Here is a 17,458-nt window from a genome sequence, read left to right as displayed (position 1 = left end):
GCAAGGAGGAACACAAAAGTTAATCCTTCATGATTATAAATACCTCAAAACTAATACTAAGACTTCAACTGGCTTTTGCATTTTAGGTTCTCACACTGTGCTCAAGAATAACAGAAATCACAAGACTTTGTGCTGGTTACTGCTGGTTATCAACACTCAAGTATGAAACTGCATAGAGCATTTTTCTGATAAACCGTTATAAGTCTTAGTCTGCTTGGTATCACTGCCAAGTTTGCTGTTTGGTTTTTAAAAGAGTCTGAGAACTTTGGTTAAACACACTACATTTATGCCAATACTCTGTGCAACTGGATGAACAAGAGGAAAAAGCAGAGGGAGGATTTGGCTTTGTAGGCTTCAAAACTCCACATGCTACATACAGTATACATATATACAATCTCACCATGAGAAAGTCAAAAAACTCAATGAGCCTTCATTTTCTATTGTATGTACATTTTACAAGCTACTGATAGTTTCTTTTCATATCGCTTTCAAAAAAAGAAAAAGAAAAAGAAAACAAAGAAAGAAAATACATTAGATCGATTCGAATGTAGTTTAACTTAAAGGCTTCATCAAACCATATGTGCAGACACTTGAGATGATGACAGAGTTAAGCTTCCTAGGGTCCTGGAGTCAAAGAAACTCTGCTGACCCCCACTGCTAAGCAGGTGCACTCCTTCCACAGGGGGCAACATCTGCCGATCGGTCATGGTCCCACTCGGTGAGGATCCCAAGAAACTTCCTTGGGAAGAAACAATTTTCTCAGGACTGGCAGCCAGTTTGGGGGATGTGGAGAAGTTATATCCATACAAGGCACAGGGGCTGTGTAACCTGAAAGTGTTATAGGAACCCTGATGGGTCTGGTTAGCAGCAAAGGCATTGCTGGAGGGTGAAGGCATGATGTACTGGAGCTGTGGGGACATCCCCGAAATCTGCATGGACAGGCTGGTCTGTGGGCAGCTGAAGGTGTCCCCATCAGCACCACCCATGGACATGTTCACGGAGGCAGTGCTACTCACTCCCACATAGGAGGGAGTCCTGGGCGGGGCGAAGGTCTCGCTGGTCTGGTTGGTGAGCCTGTTGTAGGTCTCCGCCAAGGACGTGCTGTATCGGTTGAGGGTGAGACCGGACCGGGTGCAGGCAGAGTAGTCAGCCGGGGCCAGACTACACAGCTGGCTGGTGTTGGGCCCCAGGTGAAAAGCAGGAGAGGAGCAAGGGGAGCCAGACAAAAGATGAGGGTGGGTGGCAGGAACGCCATTCCCAGAACCTTGGAGTAAGGTGGAGGAACTTGTATTTCCTACAAAAGAAGGTGAAATGTAAAGAGTAATGACTCCACAACCATCTTTTCCTTTCGGTTTTGTAAACAGGAGCAGGACACTCCTTGTTGTTACAAGGGGTGCTGCAAAGATGAAAAGGAGATGGTTTCAGCTCTCAAAGAATTATTACTTAAATGAATTCAGATGGAATATTTGAAACACAGATCTCAATATTTTCAAAGCAAATTATCTCTCCCAGGGAATCGTGTATTTTTTAAATTGCAGATATATTAGGACATTAACCACACAGAATGTTCACATTTTCTTTCTCAATTAGCTTTCTCAAAGTTTTCTCATGTACTATAATAAATATAATAAATACTGACTTTCCCAGCAACTTTCTAAAATAAAAATTTCATCTTACTCTGTATTTAGTTTCAAAAGTATAACCATTGCCTATTTCCTTCCACCTTTTGCCTTTTGTTTCAGCAGAGCTTGCTCTGGATCAATATATTTACTGGCAAGAAAAAAGAAGGAACTCCAAGGAAAGAGCTGAACTGGTCAAAGGCATATCCTATCTTCAACACGCCTGCAGCCGCCCACTGAAAGCTCTTGTATTTCAGTTGCTATACTACACAAGGCTTGGCTATTGCAATAGGCAATAGTCTAGAACTTCAGAAATTTAATTTCCGACCAGAAAACAGGTTGGTGAAGCATATACTAACAGAAGAGCAGAGCTCCAGTAAACAATAGTCCTGTGAAACAGGGAAGATGGTTAACCCTGCATCCAACCAATAACTGCGATGGTGGCTGACTCCCCTCTCTGGATTTGCTAGCAGATTGATGTTTGCAAACTTGACAGAACTTAGGGGGAGAGGAGAATTCCAATGGGCTGGATAGGTTGTAAAACCTTCATTGCTTTAGCGACAGTGTTTTATATAGCTTCCCAGAATAATCTAAAAGCCCAATCTCACCAATGATAATTATCTAAAACCCAGCACACTAAATTCTCACTGGGGAGCTGGGCAGAATCAGCTGTAAACAGTCTGAGTGCGGAAGTGGGCTGAGTCCTACCTACACCAAGCAGAGAAGGAAGCGTCATCCTTTTCCGTGCAGCTCCCTCTGACGAAACACCAGCCCTGGGCTTCGGGCAGATACTCAGAGGTGAGCCCGGGGAAGTCTGCTTAAGTGGGCCTGACCCTCTCATCATAAATCCAACAGGAGAATCCTGACTAGAGGCAAGTTTGCTGAAGGAAGAGAAGAAAGAAGCTGGCAAGAAAAGGTGAACTGGGACTAGCACTTGGCAGTCTCTCTTAAGGTGCAGCTAGCACCAGAGCCCACTAGTCCACCTCTAATTTAATAAGAGATTTAAAGGTGAGGTAATGGCCATGAAATATATAAACAGTCTAAAACATCGAAGACTTAACCTAAGACCACAACGGCTATTTTTTCTGGCCCATCCCCATACCACATAGAAAAACGATGGATCTTGTAATAAGAGGATGCTGGTGATGAGGTCACCACTGTAGATGTAAATAATGACTTGCGCACTTTTCAGTGCCTGAGCTTGTAGGCAGGAACTGGCTGTTTACATGACCTGGAGACTCTGTGATTTACCTTGTTTGGGAATTCCAGGAATATCTTCAAAGGTGAGAGTCCGTAGTGAAGGTCTCCAGAATGCATACGATTCCACAAGCGCTTCCAGACCCATTCTAAGGATCGGGATGAGGGGGTGGACAAAAGAAGCCTGGTTAGGAGCACTGGGGCTTTCCTCAGTAATAAGTGGCTCAGAAAAACAACTGTAATGTTGATAGTGTCCCCCCTGCCCCAACATTGGCAGGTTAGGAACTTGGCACTGGCAGAAAGAAATACTTCAGAGATGGGCTATCATTCTGTCACCGGGAGCACAAGAGGATGAAAAACACCCAAGAAGTCCTCTTAACATTCTCAGAAAATTAAGCCAATCTTGGAGGATAAAAAAGCTGCCCCTTCAGGCTAAGACACTTAGATGAAGAGCTAGCCATCATAGCTGATGTGAGTCCAAGGCTCTGCTGTGACCTGGGACCCACTCTCTCTCCCTGTTATATTACTTCTCCCTCTGGTGAGGAAGCCTCTGTCACAAAAGCACGCCCTGTAAAGACAGCTCTTTTCTAAGAAGCATTTCTGTCCATCATTTGGTGCCTTGGCAGCCAGCTTAAAAGAGGACTCATCCAAAGAAAACTGATTTCTCTCTTGGGGGCACAATCTCCAGGGTGGCCAAGGTGGGCTCTCCCTCCAGCAACAGGGGATCTGAGGGGCGGCACTGGCCTTTCAGCTCAGTGTGCAGGAGGACCACAGAAAGGCAAACTCACCGGGTGGAAGGTGTATGGAGCTGGCATTACCATCAAAAATTATTTTCAAGTACCTAAATACACTTAATGGATGTATACTTAAAGAGACAAGATAAATTGGTTATGGACTATTTACATGAAATATGCATATTTTAAAACAAGGGCTACTATTCTAAATACATACATAAATATATGTATCTCCTACCATAAGTGATTCTGAGTTTTCCACTCCTTACATCAGATAACTAAGTTTTCTAGGTTCTGGAAATGAGGCCCGCCACTCAACTAGCCCATTCGTAAGATCTCACCACTCTTCCCTTCGACCACCTCAGCCCTAAACAATTTGTTAACCTAGATAACATTGTGTTTCTCATGAAACATATAGCCAGCTCCATTATAGGAAATGGCTGCTTCCTGAATGATAAACAATACTCAGACATCTCTTGTGATTGTTAGATATAGCTTTAATTAATACAGATAATCTGTATTTAATGCAGACATTAAAGATAGTTTACAGTCAATGTGCTACCTCTGGATTCCCTGCATCCCTAAGTCATGAACTATGAACTAAGACTGGAGGACATCCCCGCAACTGAGTCACACCACCTACACAACATGATGAAAGCTCTCTAGATACCAGTGGTAAGTGATGTGTGCATGAAACCATCTCACACCACCTGTCGTTCTGTTCTAAGGTTTTATACACTGAGTATCCTTCTTTAGTGTTCAGAATATAGACTCCGTTAATCCGTCGACTTCTGTCATGACTCCATAAGGAGCATGACAACCCTATCCTAGTGATAAGAGACAGCTGTGTGTGTGCAGATGGGTGGTGTGGCACATGCACAGGCTTATATACATGAACCATCTTCATGTGTCCACACATGGACCTGGCTCATTTCTGAAGTCACAGGTTCAGAAGGGTGCTGCCCTGGGAGCACTTCAAAGAGCCGTCACCAGCCCCACACAGATGCTCCTGAGGCTGCCAAAGGGGAGAGCAGGGCACTAAGTGGACCTGTATGTGCCTTACTGGGCTGCACTGAGAGTAAAGGTCAGAATCTGGCTTCAGGTGGAATTAGCGTGCCACAGAAGGAGGACTTTTTAGTGGTAAGGACACAGATTGAGGGTCAAGAGATCTGAATTGTGACCACAACTCACTAAAACCCACTATGTGACCTTAAGTAAATGCTTTAACCAACTTGGACTTCAGTTTCCCGCAAAGCGAAGATTAGAATACAAAAGCTCTGGATCCTCCCCTAGCTCTAAAGTTGTTTGCTGCTAAGTGATTTTTCCCAAACCAGACATTATATCTGTGGCTGACCACAAGCCAAATCCAAGATCACTCTACTCAGTAATATTTTATGTACATTAAAGTATTAATTGAGGGGGAGTCTGGCCGCCCAGTCAGTCCCCAAACCCCATGTAGCCTGCAGATTGCATTTAATATTCAAATTATGAATGCTAGGTGCTATTTATCTATTACTCTATATTTAGCTTGTACTAATACTAAATTTGTATGACTTTCTAGAAACAAGCTTTTTTAAATGCTAAAGAATGTCAGGACACAATTTTATATAAAACTGCTTATTACCACACAGATAAGTTTTAGTAATCGTAGTTTTAAATATTAAAGATACCAAAGTGGTCAGGAGTAGTCTCAAGGGAAATTTACTGAGAGATAATTAATGAGCAGCCACTGTACTTAGAAATTTATTAACTATAGAGATGAGCATTATTTCATTACTTGCTTTAGCAGTGTAAACTTTATTATGCTTCAATTACAAATAAAGAGACTAAATTCTTGGGGAGAAGTTACTGATCATCCTAAACACAGAACATTAAGCTTTAAAGAGATGCTCTGAAGGTCACATAGCTACAAGTGATCTGATTTGGAGCTATTGATATTTTTCTTGAGGCTGCTGTTTCACACTGCAAGTTCCAGAAAGGGTTTTAGATATTTTGCAGGAAACAGTTATAAAATATTTATTAGCTGAATCTGGACTTTTTTTTTTAAAGCCTTCATTTTCTCCAGTAATGGAGACTTTTCCCGTCTAGTTAAAAAAAAAAAGATAAAAGGCACCTCCTGCAGGAGTGTAGCCAAGGCGATAATTTATACAAGATGCCTTTGAACAATTTCCACATTTTATCACCACCCTAATTTATGCTATCAAATGGCCAAGTTTATTTAGTAAAATGGTTATGTTTTTCCTGAAGCATTTAAAGAGAAGAAATTTTTGTACCTTCCTGAGTAAAAAATTTTATAGGGTCAAACCTAAGGCCTAACTGAAGAATGAAACTATTCTCAGCACATAAATTCTCTTTCACGTAGCAAATGTCTTGCAGGAGAGCTTTTAAGGGCTGAAGCTACTGATTTCTATAAAATAGGCTGTAGAACCATAAATAGCCAGGAAGGGATAATTTTTAATTAAAGCAAATTGTTTTATAAAGTTTAAAAAAATCACAAGTCCATGTTTATTTCTCGTCCTGCCTAATTTGTTTATTTCATGTGTGGGGAAAAATAAAAACAGAATTTGTATTAAAAAGCAATAACAACAGCACAACAGAACCAGAGGTATTAAAGAAATATATTAAACATTTTTCTCATGGACTTTTCTTCTCAACTAATATATCAAAAATATCACCTCTCCCCGCCAAGCTCTTAACACCAATGCAACATTCCAAGTCTTTCATGTGAGTTAGGCACCCCCTTTTTTAATGGAAAACAATACATAAATTAGAAATCTTTAAAGCTGACCAGTCTCTCTTCACCAGATAAGTGTCTTTTGCATTTATTAATGAAAAAATGTTAATATCAGATATTTTTAAGTAGGGATTATTAATTTACAGATATTTAGCATTCCAAAATGAGCACTGAAAAGCTTATGTATGAGAAGCAGAAGAAATAATTGCAATGAGGAGAAAAATAAAACTATTCATTTCACTAACAAGAAAGCTATGTATAGGCTCAACATGTTTTTCCTGTACACAGATATTTAAACATTTAGAGCAAAATAAAAATTTCAAGTTTTAGAAAAATTTAAAAAGTGTTAAAATATAATTCATTATTTTCTATATATCCATTAGAAATTCTAAAAGTTCTAGAGTCAGAAAAGAAATAGCAGTAAGTGCCATGGATGCCATGGCTATATACTTCTGAAACAGCCAAAAGGAAGGAAAACATTTATATCAAACCCAGCATTTTGACCTTATGATACTTCGTAGTTTACTTTCACCAAGGCTATTGATTTTTTTCATTAACCAAATTTAAAAAGACAAATGCCTTTTCATTGTGCTGACATATCTTGAATTCTCCCTGAAAACTTGTCATACGCATCTTATCATCTCACTTTTACTTGTAGGTTTATTTGCTATTATTATCTATCCAAAACATGCCTTTAAAATTATTTTTAAATTTATTGCTTCAAAAATGAATTGACAGTATACAAGCAGTATGATACCCCAGTGTCAATAGCAGCGATGTCTTTGCCAGAGCAATCCTAAGGGAGAGTTTGGACATAGTTCCTGGCTGTATACTCGCCAAGCCTCAAGTGCTGCCTTCCTGGAGTTTCGGCGAGTTTTAATAAATGTAGTCTCAGCTTATAAAAAAAGGACAAATTGAAATTAATGCAAGACTCTTAAATGGATAAATACTATTCTGCTATAACCGAAACCACAAGAAGCTTCCAAGTATTTGTCCAGGTAGAAAAGGAGGAGTCCTCCCAGAGGCTCCCTTCTGTCGCCTCGCCAATGACCATCTCAGTTACTAAATTATTCGACTTTCTGAAACTCTTCTGAAAAGCAAAGTTAACCAGGAGCTAATGTAACATAACAAAAGCCAAGCAAAGTTTTTTCTCCACATTGAAACAGACATCTAAAAATACGGAGTAATTTCAATGCAACAGACAATGTAAAGTAGGAATGCATGCAAATCTTTCGACGGAGTGAAGAATTTCAGAGGGAAGTCCTGTTATTAGTAAGTCTTATCAACCTACCTACACCAAGTTAAAGGCTACTCTCAAAGTTTTTTAGTTGCATTTTAGCCCTCACATTGAATGGTGTTTAAACAACACTATTGCATATGAAAATGAAATCAAGTCTCTGCAAGCACTTGAGTATATTCTGAGGAAAAGTTTCCATCTACACCTACCTTGCCCAATTAATTACCTGAAAAAACTAAAAATCTGGACTACTACCTGATTGTTTTCTTTCTACAATTTTAAATGAAATTGTCCCTAAAATAAAATAATTGGAGATATTTACTTCATGCAGACACGGTCTATCAATACTAAGTTTTCAAGGAGTATTAAAATAATTTCTGGAGTAAAGTAATAAAAAATTCTCAAATACTTCTTTTTAAAAACAAATGCTTTCAAAAACATTTAAGTCAAAGCCTTACCCTGAAAAGGCATCTGGAGAACGTTAGTCTGTTATTACTCTCTACTACTATCAACAGTTATTTTAGAAAATGTTGCACCGAACTGTATTGGAATAGAATCATATCAATAAATTCAAAAACTCTTGGCACACAGACTAGGGTGATCTGCTTTTTGATAAAAGTAATAAAGTGGAATTCATTATTGTAGCTCTCCCACTTAGTACAAACACCATAAAACACGACACAGAAAAAATAAACAAGTGTGTGGCTGTCAGCAGAGCCAAGACAAATTTGGAAACTAAAGAACATCAGCTCTCTTGGCAATGGGGAGTAGTTTCATATTCTAGTTAGAAATCTGAGGGAACAAGAGACCCCGTCATATCCGAAGACAGAATCAATAGATAGTTGGACACACCAAATTCTAAACCCAGAGCAGATGCAGAGAGGATACTGACGTAGGATATTGAAACCCCTGCGCCTATAAAGGCAGGCTTCCTCAAGGTTCCTTCAGTGGTGGCATGCACTGTACACCCTAAGAACTTCCATTCACCCCAGCATCACTCATCAGAGTTCACCTTAAGAATAAGCAGACCACAAGGTTACATCCAAAAATAAGTTACAACCCAGGCTCGATATTATTAACAAATTTAAATCCTCATCAGAGATTATTTCAAAAACATGTCAGGAAATTTAACTGTTTATTTTGTAATGAAAAACTCACAATAAAAAAATCAAATATGTTATCACAGCCAGGATGTTCTTCATTAAGACTTACTTACCTGTTACGCCCAGAGTCTCGGAAGCCTTTGGCAAATGGGTTCCTATCTATTTTCAGGCGAGTAATCTGCAGAGTAGAAAAAGAAATCACATCAAATCTTATTATAAATGCCAAGAAAGGTTATTAAAAACAGAAATGATGGAAAAACTACAAGTAATTCCAAAATTAAGTGTCAGAGGATTCTATTGTGTTCCTCTCTCATTTCCCAGATTATTTTATTATTTTAGCAGCAAAGCTAGAAGAAAAATTCAAAAATCATCTAGGCATTCACCTGCTGTGAAAAAGATATTCCCCCCAGGGCTACTCAAGCTCTGTAAATAAATGAAGTGCCTTTTGCTTTTAATATCCCTAAAGAGATTCTGAATGGTCTGTTGATAACTTGCCCTTTGACAATCTCTCTGAACTCAGTATCTTCCCTTTAACTCAGTGACATTGTTTAATCCTGTTTCTCTTTCAAAAGTTGTGATGGGAAATAGCTAATGTGCCATTTCTATTTAACAGCTATTTACATCCTTGAATGTTGTTAAGCTCCTACCTATCCTTTTCTTCTTCAGAATTAGGTAACATACGCTCCTTTAAATTTTCTGCCTTTATATTTTTCTTTATCTCTGAACTATCTTTATGGCTCTCATCTGAAAGATTTACTCTTTCTTCTTTTATGTGTGGAGTCTAACCAGAGGTAAATATTTCTTATTAGAAGCCTCTAATAAGATTAAATCTTATACATGTAGTAGAAATAAATAATGTTTTCATTTGCACCACAGTTCTAATTTGTTGACTTATAACCAGAGCTTTTTGCCCCCAAGGAACCCCAAGATTTGGAGGAAAATATTTTCCTTTTCTCTATTAAAAAGAATTTTTTTTTAGTTTTATCATTTTGAAATTAACATTAATAAACAATAATCCCATCTATTTCTTACCAGATCTCTACTTTTCCCTGAGGAATTTACAGTCTATTTTCTTTCTTTTTTTTTAATAAGTTTATTCGAGTGACATTGGTTAAGATTATAGAAGTTTTAAGTGTACAATTCTATAATACATCATCTGTAGACTGCGTTGTGTGCTCACCACTCAAAGCCGAGTCTCCTTCCATCACCGTATATTTGACCCCCTTTACCCTTATCTACCTCCCCACCTCTCCCCTTTCCCTCTGGCAACCACCATACTATTGTCTGTGTCTATGAGGTTTTTTTTGTTTGTTCATTCATTTGTTGCTTTCTGTTTTATATCCCACATCTGAGTGAAATCATATGGACCTACAGCCTATTTTCTAAGAAGCACATCATGCTTTGTTTCCTACGTCCCTTGGTTTAGGGGAATCTACAAAGTAAATGAACATGCTTCTGATTGTACCATTTTGGCTGAGGACAAACACTGTTGGATAAGACTGAGGCAAAGAAAGGCATCTTTGCAAAGTCTCCTGCAATCCCACTATATTGTCCTGTGTGTGCTCTCAGCCATCCTCCAATTAGCCATTTAAAACCTGAAATACATGTGTTCCATACGATATGGTCTTAATATGTGGATAAAATTACATTATAAATGAAATAATGTCAGGGTCTGCTAATTGATTTACCACGTCTGTCACTCTTTCATTGAAGAAATTCTTTATAATTCATTATAGCTCAATTCTCTGTTCACTTAATCTTTAAATGAGGTTAAATAATTTAAATATTCATTTAAAATAGCATTTTAAAAAAGAGTACAGATTTATACAATAGTTATTTGCCTAAATAGAGATATGGCACAATTACTATTAACAGTATTTTTATTGCTAACATCACATACATTGAGTATATACCATGTATGCTATACTGAGAGTTTTATGCATATTATTGCATTTAATTCTCATAGCAACTTATACATAGTTATTATCCCAACTTTATGTTTTCTTTTAAACTGAGACTTAAGTTTCCTATGATCATAAAGTTACTTGGTGGTAGAATTGGCCTGGGACCCCATGCTGTTAACCACCAAGCTAGGCCGCTTACCAATTTTCCATAAGTTCTTCAAAATAGTAGCTGGGAAGTTAAAAAATGAACATGATTGTATTGTATCATTACCAATTTCCCTTCTTCTAATTTTTCCACCCTCCTGATGGATTTATCAACATTTGTTAATTGGTATTAGTCACTAATGTGTACCAAAAACCTACTGCATCTCATTTATTATATATCACAGAGGCTGGGAGAAAATACATATTTACATAGCTCATTTTTGTGTGTTTTAGAGAATGAGAGACAGAGACAGAGAAAGAAGATGAATCAGGGTTGTTTAAAAGGTACTAAATGACTCTTTTCTCTTCATGCATCATACTTTTTCTAAAAAAAAAAATTGTTTTCTGCACCTAACATATTATAAGAATATCTTCTTAATTATCTCCAGCCCTCCTAAAGATAATTTCCTGTTGTTTCCTAAAAACCTTTTAATCAGGTTTTTAGGAAACAACAGGAAATTATCTTTAGGAGGGCTGGAGATAATGTGAGTGTGAGTACAGGACAGCTTCAGCTGTGGGACTGGTGTCTCCTCATAAATGAAAGTGGATGAGCTTCTCTGCCCTAAAGGAGGACACATGAATGAGACCCACATCTCTTAAGATTTAAAACAACAGAAACCACAACAGAGGGATAATAAAGCCTTAAAATTGTAACTGAGATGTATATAAATTTTAAGAGAAATGGAGACCTAATATAATTCTGCTGATCACTGAAATTTTTTTAAAGTGTAACATAGACCACATCACCTCAACACATCCTTATTTCCTATGAAAATTGGCCAGAATCTCATGGATTAAATAACTGCCTCAATTTGATTCTCCACCTACTTGACAAAAAACTTAAAGAAATATATATGCCTACCTATTTAGAAAAGAAATATTTCACTTAACAAATTATTTCTAATTTAATAAAAGAATTATTCCACAATTGGTAATCTCTCAGACTATAAGCATATGCATCACCCTCTATCACAATTAAAGCATAAATTAAAAGAAATAGCTTTTTTTGTATATATCTCCAAATGGCTATAAAAGGATAAATGCTTCTGAAATATTTCTCATAGCACATGAATTATAGTTTTAAAATACAGTAAGCTACCAAAGCCAATGCTCTCTGATACAATTCACTTTTCATATTCTACATGTCTATTTCCTAGGCAATACAAACACTTTCTAATTTTAATTATGACATCATGATTCAGTATCTCAAAATGGAAAGTAAACCTACACTGTGGGTCATGAGACACATCCTTGTCTAAAGAAATTCTCACTAGAGTAGCTTAATTTAGGGAATCATGGATAAAGAATTGTTATTACAATATGTATACCCTGGACATTATATGGCAAATGCTTTACGACAATTAATAACATTTAGATATAGTGAAAAGGATAGCTAGTTTTCTATTCATGTCTGAAATGAAAGGTCTAGAAAGATAACAATTCTGAGAACAATACCTGCTGATTCTGATAGGCAGTGACAGTCGTGAAGACAGTTTCTGGAAAGGAGAATGCCTTCACTCCCTCCCCAGATGGCACAGGCTTGATGGGAGAAAGATCATCTCCACAATCTTTACGGATGACGTGAACGCGTGGTTGGTATTTGTGCATAGAATGAAGGATGATCTATGTCAAAGAAAGAAAAACCAAATTTACCAGGAATTCCTTCCCAATATCAACACCATGACTAAATATTTAATATGCAAAATAAATCCTAGTTGGAAATTTCCAAGAATGCAGAAATGCCAATTTAATAAATATATCAAAATTAGAGAGGGGGGGCTAGGAAGGTATTTGTGAAGGTAACAATACAAAAGAGAAAAGAAAATCATTATTTTGGTGGAACCCTATATACAACCATGAGAACTTAACATCAAATTTTGTTTCTGAAAACACAAAATTAAATTCATAAGTATTTTATTTATAATGAGCCAAATGGAACTCAGAGCCCAAACCAATAAAACTGAAAGTTAGATTGGAACTGGTTATTTAAATTCCAGCACACTCATCCCCTAAAAAATAAGTACTTGTGCACCAAGGTTTTCTTCAGAGAACATTCTTCCTCTGTTAATGACTGCAACATGCCTATTTAAGGGCGAAGGGAATTTTAAGGGTATCCTACGGTCTACCTTGTGGGTGGCTCATGAAGTCTCTGGTTTGTCTGAAAAGCACAGTGTCTGTGACTCCATCATAGCAAGGCTTCCAGAACCCAGATGCCCAGGGATGGAAAAGCTGGCCCTCTCAAACTCTGCTAGGGGAATCTGACAATATGGCTCAACTACCTTCTACCCAATGATTCTACTTCTGAGAATGTATTCGAAGGAAACGTTCCAAATCCAGAAAAGCATTTCATGTACAAAGATGTGCAACGCACCATTTATAACTGGAAAAACTCTAAACTTACATGAGTAGATTGGTTAAGTAAACGAAAGTCCACACAGTGGGATACAGTATTATTCAGCCATTACTAATACTGTTTGGAACATTTTTAACTACATAATGAAATCTTAAATGATAAAGAAAGGATCCAAGTTGTTTATAAACTTATCATAACGACATAAAAATAGTAAAAAGGACCCATACAAAGATTTGAAAGGTGAATATCTCTGGATGATGGGATTGTGGGTAAACTTTTTCTTCTCCTTTATATGTTTTATGCTTTCAAGGTTAAGGAGGTGGGATAAAGAAATAGCCTCATCCAATGGGATTTTCTATTTGCTGCTAGGGGGTCTATATTCAGGTATTCATTGATGAGTTTAGTTAACAAGCCTCAGTCTTTCCTCAATTATACTATTTGAATTCAGGTTTTGGGGTGTTAAGAGTTTGGAGGGAAAACTATTAAACGAAAGTCTTGGGAAAACACAGTGGGCAGCCTGCCGCATGTTTTTCAGGATGCAAGCAGTTTAACAAGCCAAATTCAGAATCTGATCAGTCCAAATACAAATAGCCCTCTATCTGGACAATGTATTGCTGCCACAAGAAGAGGTCTTTATCCTCTGGTAGTAACCAGCACAGTGGTTAGTTTTGCTTTGTTTTGTATTTTTACCCTAAAATTTCCTTTCTATCAATGGATGAAATGACTGGGTAGCAGATCTAATGATCTAAGCAGACATGCTTGAAGAGGAGGTAGCATAAATATGAGGAAAGGAGAAGAGGGAACAAGAGCCTTCATTACTTGGGGACACACACACAAATCTGCAACCTCTAGAAAAGTCTCTCCAGGTCTAAAAAAGGACAATTTCAGTAACCCATTAGTGGCTCACGAAATTAATTTAAAAAGTTGTTACCAGAAACTTTTTACATAAATAAATTATAAAATAAAGTAGAAAATAGGGTGCTCATAGTGAGGATAAGTATTGTTTTGCAAAATGTTGTTTTCATGTGTGGGCGCATGCACGCGCGTGCATGCACACTAGATCATAACGTAAAATGTATCGTCTGGCTGTGAGTCAGGTAAAAAGTCTGAAAAATACAAAAGATTAATTTTAATGATTCTAATGGTTAGCAAATTCCAGAGTAGAAGACACACTGGAGAAAGCTATGTCACATTAAACAAACAGTAAGTGCATAGCTAATTGCTGAACACTAGAATGAACTGACTTGGAATGAAGGAAACAAAAACCGACTTGCATTTCTGTTTACTAGTCAATGAAAAGGAGGTTCTTGTTTTATGGAGTCTTTTTGCTCTCAAACAGATTTCTCTCTCTCTCTCTCTCTCTCTCTGTATATATGTGTGTGTGTGTGTGTGTGTGTGTGTGTGTGTGTGTGTGTGTGTACACACACACACACACACACACACACACACATAAATATATTTATTTTTTTTTTAATTTTTTTTACTAATTTGTTTATACCCTTACTGAATTTCCAAAATGACTTAAGGTGAGGTATATTGGGATTGGTTACAAAAATAGCCAATGTATGCCTATGCTTGCACAGTAAAGGACAATTGCCAATAGTAATGTGAAGATGATGTATTTTCAATGTTATCTACAGGAATTTAGTATAGCCCTGGAAATTTTCAAGGAATGCTAAACAAGCCTCAGTTCTTCTTTATAACATAGCCTTATTTGTTTTTTAATGAACTATCAAATTTACAATGACAAGTGGTCACTAATATTTTGCTTATTTAATAAAACAAGTAGAACAAGTTGAACCACTGGCCTTATAAACAAAGAGACTACCATAATAATGCCTATCACCAAAACCCAAATAATTATATCTGATCTGCATGTTCCATGCTCTCTATTCTGTTTAGACGGAGGATTTTTTTTTTCTTTTTGGTATTACCTAGTAGCACAGATATTACATGGGCCTACATCCATAAATACAGAGTGCAGCTTTCCAGGTTAATACACATTTTTTTCCACTTTAAAGACACTAGGCTCAAGTCAAAGCATGATATTACTTATTTCTGATCTGATGGGCCTAAAACTGCCTGTAGTTTGACAGACACACCAGCTGTGCCTTATGAAACGGCTCAATAGGGAGACACTACCTGCTGACTCTGGAAATTTTCTAGATGACCTAAATTTCAGTGTTGTAACAAGTGAAGCCAAGGACCCAGGAAGAGCAGTTAACAAAAACCTGGCTCCCTGCATTTTTGTTGATACCAGGTACTGACCCACTTTCAATGGTAGGGGTCAAGGCAGTAACATTAGGTCACAAGCTCCATAGCAAGGCAGCCTTGGTTTTGTTTCAAGCATGATGCTGTATATAAAGCACTCTTTACAAATATGTACTTTCAAGTTCATCGGTTCATTTAATTCACTCAGAATTCTCTGGTCCCAACACATACCATGAGAAAACTAAGCCTCAGAGAGAAAAAGCGACTTGCCCACGAACATGAAGATGTTGGATCTCTAAGCCATTGCAAGTCTTTCCATTAGGGAGATCCAGGAACTATTCCCTGTAATATCTTGCTTCCCCGCCAGATTCTCAAGCAGAAATGAGAAAAGGGTAAGGACGAATTTAGTGCTAGCATGCTTCCACATCACTGAATCCTCAGAACTAGAAAAACAAAGCCTTTTCCCTGACTGTGGCTGCTTGGCCATGCTTCCTTCCAAAGCACCCCTGCACTGTTTGTACAAGTCCCACCGAAGTTGAAGATGCACCTGATAAATGTCTTTGAATTCTTCAGGTAAATGCTGACCTAAATATTTCCCTCCAGACAGCAGATTCTAGATAAACAGGGAAACATGCACGTGAGAGAAGGAAATACCACCCCCTCAAGCACACTAACCATCTGCACATGGGTAGCCCACGGACCAGTCTTGGGTTGTGTACAATCCAACAATGAGCTTCTCCAAGGAGCAAGTAGGGATTATAAAGTTTTCACAACATTAAAAGATTAGCTGTGGAGTGGTGGGACATTTCCACTCTAGATTCTCACCAATATTCCTCTCTAAACAATCCCTGGTATACGGAACGATGAAAAGTCACTTTGGGGGAAACCGCAATGACACATAATCTCATATCTCATGCAGTCCAAGGTCCAGTCACAGCCCTGTGGGAATTTGAGTCCTGCAATCGCTCTGTGTTCAATAAAAGTTCTAGGTCTACATGGAGTTCTCAGGTCACTATATTGAACATTTGTACATCTTTAGCAAAGTAAAACTGGGAACTGAGGGAGCAATAAAAGTAAGAAAGCAAATTATAAAACCACTTCTCATCTGAATCTACAGCTTGATTAGCTGGAGATTAGCATCACTTCCTTACAACTGGGTTGCGGGTACTCAACATATAAGGGCAGAGGGGTGAGTCCTTGAGATGTGTCTGCATGAGCAAAGAGACTACTCAATTAGCAAGCACCACCATAATGGTGCTACTGTCTTCCTTGACCCTGAATCACATAAACAATAGAATAAAACATGAATTCGTACTCTAATCTAATCTCATATGGGATCATCAAATTGAGTAAATAAATACAACAGACACTTTCTTCATGAAACCTTCCCAATCATGGAATAATGTGGCATCTGTATTTCTCTGAGCTGTCAGTGTGATTCTCTGTGCATGTGTCTTCTGTCTCCATCTAGGCTACAAGATCACTGAAGGTAAAGACTACGGCTTTTTATTTTACTATATTTTACAAAGTCTTCAAAAATGTTTTTTAAATAAATAACAGAAAATAGCATTTTCCCTCCTACATTCTCCTCTAATACCAACTGATACATCCATTTTTATCATTTGCAAAGGCAATTTCCTTGCTTCCGAAATGCAGATATCCTTCTCTAAATGTTTCCCTCCAGACAGGAAATTTCTCTGTTCCCCATGCACATTAATCCCTTGATTAAAGTATTACATCCTGCCACAATCTTAAAATAAAAATTTCAATGATAGATGACACACTTCTCCAGATGTTGCCTGTTTTCTGCTATGTTTTTGTTTCTCCTAATAGTAAAATACAATAATTATTTAGTTTTAAACAACTGAGTTTCAATTTGTAATCTATTCTTTTGTGTTTAAAACAAATGCTGTATGATAATTAATTTTATGTATCGACTTGGATAGGCCATGGTACCTATATATTTGGTCAAACACCAGTCTGGATGTTGCTGTTAAGATATTTTTTAGATAAAATTAACATTTAAATCAGTAGACTTTGAGTAAAGCAGAAGACTCTTCATAATGTGGGTGGGCCTTATCCAATTAGTTGAAGGCCTTAAGAGAAAAAGACTGAGGTCTCTTGAAGAAGAGGGAATTCTGCCTCCAGACTCTCTTTAGATT

The 17,458-nt window shown here is 37.6% G+C and overlaps 1 protein-coding gene across 1 annotated transcript in view; it reads right to left on the bottom strand.

The window, feature by feature from the left end:
• Nucleotides 1-462: 462 nt before the first annotated feature.
• The window catches only part of TBX18 (T-box 18), a 25,773-nt gene continuing 8,777 nt past the window's right edge, over nucleotides 463-17,458 (bottom strand). Inside the window, exons 5-8 of the mRNA XM_011364874.2 lie at nucleotides 12,188-12,355; nucleotides 8,738-8,802; nucleotides 2,871-2,965; nucleotides 463-1,294 (exon numbers count right to left, since the gene is read on the bottom strand). Of these exons, the coding sequence (XP_011363176.1) occupies nucleotides 570-1,294; nucleotides 2,871-2,965; nucleotides 8,738-8,802; nucleotides 12,188-12,355 (1,053 nt within the window). The 3' untranslated portion in view covers nucleotides 463-569. The remainder of the gene's footprint in view (nucleotides 1,295-2,870; nucleotides 2,966-8,737; nucleotides 8,803-12,187; nucleotides 12,356-17,458) is intronic.

The sequence above is a fragment of the Pteropus vampyrus genome, unplaced genomic scaffold, assembly GCF_000151845.1.
Source record: "Pteropus vampyrus isolate Shadow unplaced genomic scaffold, Pvam_2.0 Scaffold102, whole genome shotgun sequence".
Classification (NCBI taxonomy): domain Eukaryota; kingdom Metazoa; phylum Chordata; class Mammalia; order Chiroptera; family Pteropodidae; genus Pteropus; species Pteropus vampyrus.
Note: the sequence above shows the minus strand (reverse complement) of the source record. Positions and strands in the feature narration are given on the sequence as shown.